The sequence below is a fragment of the Aedes albopictus genome, chromosome 2 (genome assembly GCF_035046485.1).
Source record: "Aedes albopictus strain Foshan chromosome 2, AalbF5, whole genome shotgun sequence".
NCBI lineage: Eukaryota > Metazoa > Arthropoda > Insecta > Diptera > Culicidae > Aedes > Aedes albopictus.
This window is the reverse complement of record NC_085137.1, coordinates 196,958,640-196,971,379: the sequence shown is the minus strand read 5'-3', so window position 1 is coordinate 196,971,379 and position 12,740 is coordinate 196,958,640. Positions and strand designations below refer to the sequence as shown.

At 43.7% G+C, this 12,740-nt stretch overlaps 1 protein-coding gene across 4 annotated transcripts in view; it reads right to left on the bottom strand.

Annotated features, from left to right (window-relative positions):
- Positions 1–1,871: 1,871 nt before the first annotated feature.
- Positions 1,872–12,740, bottom strand: part of LOC109425132 (ATP-citrate synthase) — a 68,339-nt gene continuing 57,470 nt past the window's right edge. For 2 of the 4 annotated variants that reach the window (XM_019700358.3, XM_019700357.3), the window contains 6 exons: positions 8,056–8,175; positions 7,795–7,936; positions 5,953–7,186; positions 5,780–5,884; positions 5,470–5,705; positions 1,872–3,228 (listed from right to left, as the gene is read on the bottom strand). In XM_019700358.3, the coding sequence (XP_019555903.2) occupies positions 3,060–3,228; positions 5,470–5,705; positions 5,780–5,884; positions 5,953–7,186; positions 7,795–7,936; positions 8,056–8,175 (2,006 nt within the window). In that variant the 3' untranslated portion in view covers positions 1,872–3,059. The remainder of the gene's footprint in view (positions 3,229–5,469; positions 5,706–5,779; positions 5,885–5,952; positions 7,187–7,794; positions 7,937–8,055; positions 8,176–12,740) is intronic. The other 2 variants (XM_062850959.1, XM_062850960.1) reach the window with 1 other exon arrangement.

Sequence of the window (12,740 nt, the reverse complement as noted above, 5' to 3'; positions counted from 1 at the left end):
AAAAGCAATCCGAGCAAGATTAGCAAAAGGTACATGAATGTTGTTAGTATCCAATCTACGAAGTATACCGTAGCTACGCTAACGCTAACGACATTATGCTAAACGGGGTAGACTAATTTTGAGAGAGTGCACCGAAAATTCTTAAATTTTGACTGTTTTTCAACCTTCTATAGATATATGTGTGTATCTTTGGTACAAATTTGAGCTCGATGGCTACACTGAAAGACGGCTTGCGGTTGAAATTACTATTCTGAGGGTCAATTTAAATACACAACGCCACTAAATTTGTGCAGACTGATTTTCGTTTCATTTCAACAGATTAATGTTTTCAATTTTACCATGGACTCGATTTACAATTAAAAAAAATTTCTGTTGGCAACCGGATTCGAACCAAGAGCCTTGAACCGTTAGAACCGTTCTCGTTAAATACTAGACAACTAACTTTTGAACCGTCATATCTCCGAAATCAGTGAATCGAATTCAATGAAATTTTGAGCTAATAGGTTGACAAACAGTCAAAATTTGAAAAAAATGGATGCACTCTATGAAAAGTTACAGCTTGTAGAAATTTTTTGTGAGAGAAAAAGAAGTTGCCTATCGTAAACATTTTGGCCACTCCCTGTATGACAATACACCTTAATAATAAGGAGGAGTGATATTACCACACACTACAAACCAAACAGTGATCTCATTTCATTTTCTAATACAGCCTCGTTTATTGGAAGCTTTTCTCCTGATTGCGTCACGGATGTCAAGAATAACGGTATCTGACCCTTAACCCTTTCCTAGCGTGGAACAAGCACCAAGTCCCAAAATAGGCAATATTCCTGTATCGAAGGGCAACACTCGAATCCAGATATTCTCCCGGCAACGCCTTGTTAGCCATCCGAAAAGCCCCCATGTTTATTTTCCTGAAAGCTTCTATACTTACTACACACTCACAAGAACCATGGTGCAAATATATTCTACCGATCATGTCCGTTTCTCCAGCTTTCACACGTGTCTTATTCTCAAACTCAAGAATGGATGGAACATTTCTCACCGGTCTTCGGTGGATTCCTCTACTTTGTGGGTAGATCCGGTACCCCAAACCGTATGATCGTTTATTGGTGCATGTTGTGCGATTGTTTGGTTAGTTGTTCACTTTTTGTTGTGCAGTTCAACAGTTTTAACAGATTTTTTTTCCCTCTGTTTTTCTACTCATGTTTTTCAAACAAGTGCGCTCGGTGCAGGTCGCGGCTTTTGCTGCTAGGCATTTATGCCGTCGAATAATTTAGAGTGCAAATATAATAGTTTTTAACAGTGACGTTGTCATATGTTAGTCAACAAGGCAACAATAATCAATAAATAGATTCAACATTTTTTTTTTATTAAGCTCTAAGCTCATCATTTTTAGTTGACTTTAGCATAAGCACAAGCATTACTTACTCTCCATTACTGCTGGAGACCGAAGAATCCTCTGCATCTGTCTTTGCAGGGCAAAATGCCCTGCATGGTAATGGAAATAAGTAGCTCATTATTCGACCAATACTGCAACAAGGGATGGGAAACGTCCCAATGAATTTCATGGGAAAAATGTCATGACATTTTTCAATCAACATCACTTCCTGTGCGAATATCTGTCCATGTGCAACACCAGTTTGTAATGCAGGTTAGTTATGGGAAGTTAACGAAGTCGCCGATTTGCATGTCTTGCTAGGGACAGAGACATTATCAAATAACAGAATAACATTTTCATGACATTTCCCATCCCTGGCTGCGATTTTCTTAGAGCTGAATAAAAACTGTTGGAACTGTAAAAATAATAAAACAATAGATAAAGGAATATTTCGAATCCGTGGCACGAGACCAAATAAATAGAACAAACGAAATGTGAAAGAAATTGGGTCATCAGTTTATTACAATAAAACTGTAAAAATTAATGATTTACTTACAACAACGAACGCAATTACAGAAAAGTGACCGAATTGGAAAGTAGAAGAAATAAACACAATTTCACTATACAAATCTGCTATCATAATGGGTAGAACGGAATAGAAGAATAGTACGAAAACCACAATGTAAACTGAAGAGGGTCACAGGCAAGTAAAAAATCGATTTCGAACGAAAGAAGAGACATCATCATAGACCGTTACGAACAAAAATTACATCTTATACGGATCTTCGCTCTTCATAACTTAGCCTTAACGAAACAAAAGAAAAATGAAATGTATCTCTTTCATGTAGTAAGGATCCCACCTAATGAAGAAACTGTTTATATACTTTTACGTATACATTTACCAATAAGAACTAAACGCACAATTGTAGTCACATTTTCCGTCCACATCTTCGTCGGGGCAATAGAATATAATTTTTTACACTTAATTATCATCTTACAGTTTAAAGGGGAAATAACTTAAATTTGATTTGGATTTAAATAGATTTGTTGCAGTTTCGCAGTTTTCAGCTCTTAATATGCATTTTGCTTTTTTTTTTTTGAAATAGTAATGTTGTCTCGATTTTTTTGTTTAAGTTACAGTTTTATTTTATATGGCGATTCAGATTTTTATCGCCATGGGGGTGTCGTTAGAGGGATAAAACTTAAGAATGGATGTTTCAAACACGGGCATAGTTTATGAATTGTCCTTCCGGGGAAAAAATGATAAATGCATCATCAGATAGAATGTAGATTTTGAGGATGAGAAAGTAGATGAAAACGAAGGAATTTTAGGGGAAAATGTTAACATGAGAAAACGGGAACTGAATCTAACAAATGGAATGAGTTGGATGTGTTTAGTTAGGAAATTCCATCGTTTCTCTTAATCTACCGTTTGAACGAGATTCTGTTCGGTGGACTCCTCTTCGGAGCCACCAGGTGTGTCAATTTGTTTAAACTGTTCAACAAATGAACGAAGCCCAAAATGTTGAAAATACAGACATCTCTCAGTTGTGCTATGTCAGGTCATTAGACTTAAAGCCCTCCCCTCGGTCCTTTTTTTACGATGGAAACACACACACTCCTAGTGCCGTCCGTCCGTCCTTCCTTCCTACCTTCCGTCAGTCAGAAGCCCTTCCTTACTTTAGTTGTATTGTTCCGGAAGCACGTACGAGATGTCGTCCCATGGGTGGCGGTACAGACCCTGCTTCAGACGCTTCTGGTCCATGTAGTGACCGATGAAACCGACGCTGCGACCGAGCACGAACAGCGAGTTGATAGCACCGATATTGATGTACTCCTGGGCTTCCTCGCTGGAATGGTAAGATTACACGAGAGTTAGTATGGAGGACATGCGCGTTGCACAATGGAACAAACACTGTTTTCTGTGGATGAAACTATGAATGACTTGGGTATACTGATCCACATGTTTATCCAGGGAAGGGGACGTTTGGCATAAAAGACTGATGGCTTAATCCAAATGCAAGCTTCATTGTTATTCCACATGCCCCTTATACAAAATTCTCGTTGTCAACAGTCCTCTAATATCTATTTCACATGGCATAAAGTTGTTTATTTTGAGATCATTTGGTTCAAAGGATAGTTGGCATAAGTGCCATTTGACAGAAAAAAAGGAAGCATTTCGGTTATGTCAAATGTCCATTATACTAAATGACCGTTATGCCGAATAGCTTTATGCTAAACGAGACGACCTCATTTCGACCGACATTGTGCTATAGAAACGATATTATGTCAAATAGCACAAACCCTGGACAATATTTGCCATACATTCGGTTTGGTATTGGTCAGATTTGCTTGAACAAATTTGACATACAAACTATTTGGCATAACGTACGCTTTAGCATATTGTTTCACTATTAAAGCTGCCTTCTCTATTGTTTCCGCAGCTCAATATTTCGCAACTCAGTAATACCTAGATAATTTACGTTTTACACAGGAACCTCCACTGAAGTATGAGAAGTCCGAACTGCCTCAATAGAATTTTTAGGATTTAGGATTCAGTTTATTATCTAAATGGTTTTCAAGGTCCCATATAGCCGATGCGGTAAGCGCAGTACCCCAACGCTGAGGGTGACGGTTTAGATTCCCGGGCGGTCCTGGAACTTTTCGTAAAGGAAATCTTGGGCATAGAATATCTTCGTGTCTGCCATTCGATATACACATGCAAAATGGTCAATGGCAAATGAAGCTCTCAGTACAACTGCGGAAGTGCTCATAGAACAGCTGAGAAGCAGACTTTGTCCAAGTTGGAATGTAACGTCAAAAAGTGTAGGGTTTCAAAGTTGCAAAGAAGCTTAAGCAGGGCGAGGGGCTTGGACATATAAAAGGGGGATATGAGGGGTAAAAGATGGCTTCCGAAAAAGTTTCAGAAAGCTTCATAGAGGGTTTTGAGGCTTTAAAGGCTACCCGATGAGCTTCTCGAGGTTTCATGGGGTTTCAGAGATGTTTCCAGGTGATTCAGGGCATTTCGTGAGCTTTCAGAGGATTCTCTCTCATGCGAGCTTCACGTGGGCTTCAGGGAGTTTCACAGATGTTTCAGAGAGGTTTCAAAGTCGTTTCGAGACATTTTATAAGATTTCAAAGTGATTTTAGGGAGTTTAAAAGATTCTCAGCTGACCATCACGGGGATTTCAAAGGCGTTTCAGAAGGATTGAGAGGGGTCCACTAGCTTCCAGATAAGTTTGAAGGTGGTTTCAGAAGCTTCTTTCTCAGGTGAACTTCACGAGGATTTGGGGGAGGGGGGTTTGTTAGGAGTTTCAGATTTGTTTCAGGTCATTTCATGAGATTTCACAGAGGTTTTATGGGGACTTCACAGAATCTCCGGTGGCCTTCACTGGGATTCAGAGGCGTTTCAGAAGGTGTCAGAGGGGTTTTGAGAGACTGTGTAGGCTCCCAGATAAGTTTCATGAGGGTTCCGGAGGCGTTTTAGAACTTTCTCTTTCTAGGGAGTTTCCGAATGTTCCTGAATGGTTTTAGGGCACTTTTATAGGCTCTCAGATGAGATTCACGGATGATTCATGGTGCTTCTAAGGGATTTTAGGGGGCTTGCAGGGTCCTCTTGTGTGTTTCATGGAGGTTTCAGACTTTCAGCGGTGTTTCAGAAAGTTTTGAAAGCTTTCAGAGGTCTTTTAGTGGACATCATAGGCTCTCAGGTGAGCCTCATGGATGTTTCAAAAAGGTTTCAATGAGTTTCAAGATCAAGGCGTTTCAGAGGCGATTTTCGGGGGTTTCATATGCTTTCAGGTTAGTTTTGTTGAAGTTTCAGAAGCAGATTTCATGGCGTTTCAAAGCCTTAAATAGTCCCAATTACCCCTCAAATTTCATCCCCTGAAAACTCCACGCACTATATTTTTCAAAGAGTATAGAAAATTATGCAAAAATGCGACTTGGTATAAATAATCTGCACTTATTCGCACAACAGTCCCATGTTTTCTGGGTATTCTGTTCACATTGGACTGTTATGCGAGTGGGGGCAGTAATTCCCTTCGAAAACAGCGTTCTGTCCAAAAAGTCAATATTAATTTCTCTCTCACCTGGTGAAGGATCCGCAGTTCCGCAGCATATCGACGAAGCAGGTAGCAATGACTCCGTCCACGTTCAGAATCAAGTTCGGCTTCTTGCTGGTGGTGATTTTCTCCACCTCCAGGGCGTACTCCAGCAGAGGCTTGGCCGGGAAGTTCTCCATGACGAATTCTTTGATGATCTTGACTCGAATGTCCGGATTGTTGATTGACTTGACACGATGTCCGATACCCATGATCAGTTGGCCCTGCGGAATGGAAGGATGAAGTTGATTAGTGTCCCATTGTTTTGGAAGTTTTACAATGCTAAATATCAAGGTACCTTCTTTCTCATGGAGTTAACAAACTCCATAGGATGCAGGTTGGAATCGTAAGCTTCCGAGAATTGCTTAGCAGCACCATCCAAAGCACCACCGAAACGATCGCCCTGTGAATATAAAACAACTTATGCATCAAAACCATTCTCAACCGATGTCGCACCGATCTAAAACTTACAATAGTCAGCAAACCGCTGACCACCGACGAGACGAGATCCTTGCCTGCACGGGCACACACAATCGTGTTGTGAGCTCCGGAAACGGCCGGTCCATGGTCAGCCGTCACCATCAGACACATTTCGAAGAACTTGCAAACGTACGGTGGCAAGCAGCGTTGGAACCAGAGTAGCGAGACCACACCGCCAATGCCGACGTTCTTCTGCAACACATCGCTGATGGGCATGCCAGCGTACAGCAGTTCCTGTCCTCGCTCGTCGCAGATCGAAGTCATGAAGGAAGCCGGCTTACGGATCAGACCCAGCTCGCGGGCCCACGAGTAATCCATGGGCACGGTTGGCGGTGGGACTTCTTCTGCCGGAACAATAACTCCACTCTTGACCAAATCGGCATACACGGATCCAACCAAGTCTCCAAGGGTGTCGAACGAATCCGGAACGTGAGCACCGGCGGCACCCAACGCTTTGTTCTTGGCGGTGGCAGTTTCACGATCCGAGTTGGCACAGGATCCGGCATGACCGAACTGCACTTCAGACGTGAACATTCCTGCGCAAGTACCAATACACCATGCAACCAGTGGCTTCGTGATTCTTCCGTCCTGAAGCGCTTCGCACACTTCATACTCCTCTACACCTCCTACTTCGCCGAGCAGCACGATCATCTTGGCGTCCGGATCGGCCTGGTATCGCATGATGTGATCCATGAAGGTGGTTCCCGGGTAACGATCGCCTCCAATGGCCACGCCCTCGAATACTCCGTTCGTTGTTAGCGAAATGATGTTGTTCAGTTCGTTCGACATACCTCCGGAACGGGATACATAGGCCACACTGCCCGGACGGTACAGTTTCGAGTGCAGAATGTTGTCCAACATACCACCGGTGTTACCGATCTTGAAACACCCTGGCTTGACTCCGCCAACCGTGGCCGGTCCAATGATCGAAACATTCTTGGATCGGGCGGCCATGTTCAGCTTGCGGGTCAGATTCTCCGGAATACCTTCGGCAATGATGGCGATGGTGCGGATCTGCGGGTAGTCCAGCACTTCCATCGAGCTTTCGTACGCCGAGCGGAGCGAAGCGAAGTTCACCAGGACGTCGGCTTCCTTGTGCTTGTTGATGGCCTCGGACATCTTGGAGTACACCGGGATCAGCACCTCCTTGTGGCCCCAGTAGAACTTCTGCTTGTGGTACCCGGTGAAGGGGTACACCATGGCCACTACGGACGGTTCATCGCGGCTGTAAAAAATGATGGTTTGAGGTTTTGCGAAAAGGTATTTGTAAAGTATTATCCTCGAAGGAGCCACCATTTTCGGTGTAAATTTGGTTCAGTGTTGGGAATGATCACTTGCTGCTATTTTAGTTCAGAAGCATGCTATCAAAAACAGTGTATGAAGGTCATTTCAATTGTAGTTTCATCTAAACATTTACCGAATAATGCGACTTTTACGCACACGCAAACAAAAGTCGTGAGAGAGTTATGAGCACAAGGTGAGTATAAATTAGATTCACGCTGTGAGTCGTACTCACATCTCTTTCACAATTTTAGTATACGTGTGCGACCTTCACTTTACTTGGAAAACTTTTCGATTACGATGTATGTATAGGAAATGCAGTAAACAAGTGACTGATATACGATTCACGGCACTATAGCTCACTGCAAGTGAGTATTTCCAACACTGATTTTGTTATAGAAAAGCAACTAAGCGCAATCAATGAAGCTCAAGCTCAAAGGCTCATTCGCAATTTTGGCTGTACGGAGCCGAAATTCAATAGCTTATGTTTTATCTTAACCTCATCTTAACATCTACGTTAACAGAAAGACATACTAACGAAAAACTACCTACCGACAGATGAAGTCAAAGTCCAACATCGATTGGACGGCACGAGTCTGCATGCCCCATACCAGTGCCTTGGTACGGTTGGTGAACATCCGTTGGTACTCGCCGGAGCCGATCTTTACCTGGGAGTATTTGACTGCGGTTCCACCTGTTTTGTTACGCGTTTGTTGCGTGTGATATAAGCGATCGAGAAAGAACATCCACAATTAGTCTATTGTTTCAAAAGGTCAACTTCGGTATATAGAAAAAAATGGTCCGATCTATTACTGCTCTTGTTTACTGGTCGGCTGCTTGCAGCGGCAGTGCCGTTGTTGGTGATGCTGTTGCCGGTCGCTGTTGCAGCCGCCGATTGCGCTGCACTAGGTGTGGTAACTGTTGATGTTGATGCTGTTTTGCCCGTATGGTGTTTGTTTTGTGTGTTTCATAGTTTTTTAAGGATTTGTGTCAACCACGGAACAATATATGATTCGATGATAAATAGCACACACGATCGCGCGCGCACATACACACACAGTCACACGTGGGAACACGGAACGGAGAATGAATTTGGGCGCGCAACACACGTGATTTCGTAGCATGGTTTTTGGGCGTGTTGCACGACACGGATGAGGTGGGGGCGTGTGGTGGGGTACGATTTGGAATTGATTTTGAACCGGGGATAAATGCCAACAGAACCGATAAATAAAAAGAATGAAAACAATTTTGATTAGGAATATATTCGAAGCATGGAACGGTGAGTTAATGAACGTGAATAATTTTGAAAAAAATGTTTTTTTGTGCAGGATGGGCGTGCTCGATTACTATATTAGACACAGTTAGTGGAAAAGGTTAAAAAGGTTATGATTGATTTGGGATTAAGGACATGATAAGTTATGAGGATATACATTTTTGTTACGAGAAATATTTTGTGAATGCAATCAAACTTTTGTTTGGATTTCTATAATACGATGCCAGCCGCTTGGCGCCCACTGTGGCTTCAGTAAATTAAACTGATTTTTGCTAGACGAAAACACTCTAAGTCGAAGAAAGTCAAGGATAGTTCCATTACGAAAATATCCGGGACTTTAGGCACCCTCGACATTGATGAATACCCAAACCCATATAAGCCTTAACTAATCCAAGCTGAATGATAATTGGAGTTTCCAATCAACAGTAATCTAATCGATCTCAAAGTCGATAACCGGCGAGAGGAAAATCAGGTTTCGGTTTGACAATAATCCGTGTTACGGGCATCCCGGAAGCTGGCAATGTATCAGGTATCAGTTGGTTGGCTCCAGAGGCACGTTCTCCTCCATTTGGGAAATGTGTGCCATTTGTGCCACAAATGAAATGCTCCTGTAAACACGACACAAGAACACGCTCGAGCATAGCCAGACTCCCTAGGCGACGAAGGTGAGAAAACCGTAAGGGATCTTGAACTAAATAAGGAGAAGTTTGACGCAATCTCCATCAAACGCAGGCAGGATTCCGTGCCGGACGATCCTGTTTGGAGCATATTTGTTTATTTGTTAATACTATCAACAGGCTAACTTATGCTCTAATCTGCCGTAATTCTGCAAAGTGACGTAAGCGACATTGATAATTTAGGCACCTTTTTGGTTATTGTGCCTCAAATGCCTGGTCGTTCTTTATGTTTTTTCCATGAATGCTAGATTACGACAAGATCTTGCATTCAAATATAGCGATCACACCCCAGTGTTATTATTTTGCTAGATATATATCAAAAGACATGGGGTCTCCAGTTAGCCTAGTGACTAAGGCTACGGATCGCCAATCCGGAGACGGCGGGATCGATTCCCTTTCCAGTCGGGAAAATTTTCTCGACTTCCTGGGCATAGTGTATCATTGTACTTGCCTCACAATATACTAATTCATGCAATGTCAGGCAAAGAAAGCCCTTCAATTAATAACTGTGGAAGTGCTCAAAGAACACTAAATTGAAGCGAGGCAGGCCAAGTCCCAGTGGCGAGGTAGAGCCATAAAGAAAAAGAAGATACCAAAAGACATCAAAATTTGGAATTTCGCTTACGTCACTTTGCAGAATTACGGCAGTAATGGCGTTAGATCTACATAGAAAATCATTTTAAAATTTTTCTCAATTACTGCTCTTGACAAGTGAATGTCGAAGCCATTTGCAACCGTGTTGAAAAGTCTAAGAAGACCACTAAGGATCCCGTAAACAGCATGGTTTGTGCGACGGACAGGAATTTGCAGAAACCTCTGCGGCTTCGTAGAGCTCCACATTGTACGTGCAGATGGATATTATTCAACAAACTGTCGCTGCCCAAAAGATGACGTCAAGATCGTGCATCATAGAAGACCTAAACGCTGTGTTAGGTCAGGATAAGGAATTCAGACTAAAGGTTTCGAAGTTCAGCGCCTACCCACTGACGAACGAAAGCGGCCTACAAATCATCGATTTTGCCGCCTTCAAAAACATGACCATACGTTGCACCTTTTTCCAACACAGCCTTCCTTATCGTCAGACTTGGAGGTCAAACGGCGCTCAAAACTTTCCGTCGTCAACAATGTACGGGTTGGTACGGGTACCGCCGACCGCACACAGAATCTTCAGAGAGCGTCGCCAGACGAGGATGAGCTCGATATTTCCCCTCTAGAAGACTGCTGGAGTACAGCTAACCCTTCAGGACGCGCGCCGTTGTAAAAAAGTACAACACTACCAAAAAAAACCTCGTTCGTCGTATACTGCGTGAGCGCGGTGCAGTTTCAGGTTCTAAAAGGCGCGCATCCCGAAAGGTTAATCAACGACGCAGCCGAGAACACCATCGGGTAAATGGAACGAATGATTCGACGAAAAGTGCAGGGCGATTTGATTTCGAAGGAGAAGAATGCACTGCTTGTATACTGCAGCACTGGTAATGCTGTAGCATGGAACCCGGCAGAACGGTTTAAATGGATTCGAAAGCAACAGGCCCGTTTCTTTGCGGAGAAAAAAACTGGTAGGAAAAAGCGGAATGCGAGGAAATGGAACTGCAGTGCCGTTTTCAAGAAGCACGGAATTACTATCAGAAGCTCTACAGATCCCACAACAGCTTCGTGCAGTTTAAAGTTAAGGGAAATTAAGAATGCTATCCAGCAGCTATGGACAAGCTGTGGAACCTCCAACGCTAGACGAGGTCAAGACAGCCATAAGGGGACTGAAGAACAACAAGGTTGCTGGGAAGGACGAACTCCCGGCCGAGCTTCTCAAGCACGGTAGTGAGCAGCTGTATCAACTCTTACACCGTATTATATTGAAGATATGGGAGGAGGAAGAACTGCCTGCTAGTTGGTTGGATGGTCTCATTTGCCCTCTTTTCAAGAAAGGGCATCGACTGGAGTGCGCGAATTACAGAGGAATAACACTCCTCAATTCAGCGTACAAAATTTTGTTCGGAGTTCTGTTCCACAGGCTGAGGCCGATTGAGGAGTCCTTCGTCGGCGAATATCAGGCAGGATTTCATGAGGGCCGATCAACGACGGACCAGATGTTCACCCTGCGACAGATTCTCGATATATTTCGGGAATACAACTTGCAGACCCATCATCTTTTTATTGATTTCAAGGCAGCGTACGATTTAGTGAAGAGAAACGAGTTATGGCAGATTATGATCGAACATGGTTTTTCGGCGAAGCTGATTCGACTGATTCGTGCGACGCTTGACGGATCGAAATCAAGTGTACGGGTTGCGGATGAAATTTCGTCATCGTTCGTAACCTTTGACGGACTGAAGCAGGGCGATGCTCTTTCGAACTTACTGTTCAACATAGCACTGGAAGGAGCGATAAGGAGAGCTGGTGTGCACAGGAGCGGAACCATTGTCACGAAGTCGCATATGCTCCTGGGCTTCGCGGACGATATCGACATCATCGGAATCGACCGTCGGGCCGTGGAAGAGGCGCTCGTACCTTTTAAGAGGGAGACTGCTAGGATTGGACTTACGATCAACACCACAAAGACTAAGTACATGATTGCTGGTGTTCAACGTCGGTCCGGTTGTGGTAGTGGTGACGAAGTGGTGCTAGGTGGGGAAAAGTTTGAAGTTGTGGATGAATTTGTTTATCTTGGTACTCTAGTGACGTGCGATAATGATGTTACCCGCGAGGTGAAAAAACGGATTGCGGCAGCAAATCGGGCCTTTTTCGGTCTGCGAAACCAGCTCAGGTCCCGCAGGCTGCAAACAAAGACAAAACTCGCGTTGTACAAGTCTCTGATTCACCCGGTCGCTTTATACGGTCATGAAACGTGGACGTTAAAAGAAGTTGATCGGAGAGCCTTTGGAGTCTTCGAACGTAAAGTGCTACGAACAATACTCGACGGTAAACTGGAGGACGGCATCTGGCGGCATCGCATGAACTACGAATTGTACCAGGTATATAAACTGCCGTGAATCGCATATCAGTCCCATCTTTGCTGGATTTCCTATGCAAATGGGACAAATATGCGATTCAGGGCAGTAAAGAGATGGATATAGTGAAGCGAATACAACACGGCAGGCAGCGGTGGGCTGGACACGTAGCTCGTATACCGGAGGAACGACAAGCTAAAATTATATCCAGCAGAGAACCGGGAAAGGGTCGTCGGCTATCGCCCTGGAAGGTGTTATGCGACGAGCCGGGCAACGAATTTCACGGAATCCGGTCAATTTATCTGTTTTGTGAACGACATGAATAGGGTAGCGAACCACTTGGGCAGCGGCCGGTATTTTGGGCACTCTTCGCTATAACTCAGTCAAGTTCAAACCAATTGATTTGTAATTTTGTACACGGCTAGATACTATACGTACCTCATCGCGTTCCAAAAATTGTATCAATTGGTTAAGAATTGGCTGAGTTATAGCAGAAAAGTGCCCAAAATAGGACCCCTGCCGAGATGGTTCCACTTCCCTACTAGAACATTTGAAACGGTGGCACAACTGTACACGTTTCAAGCAGCAAAGGTCGGATTGATG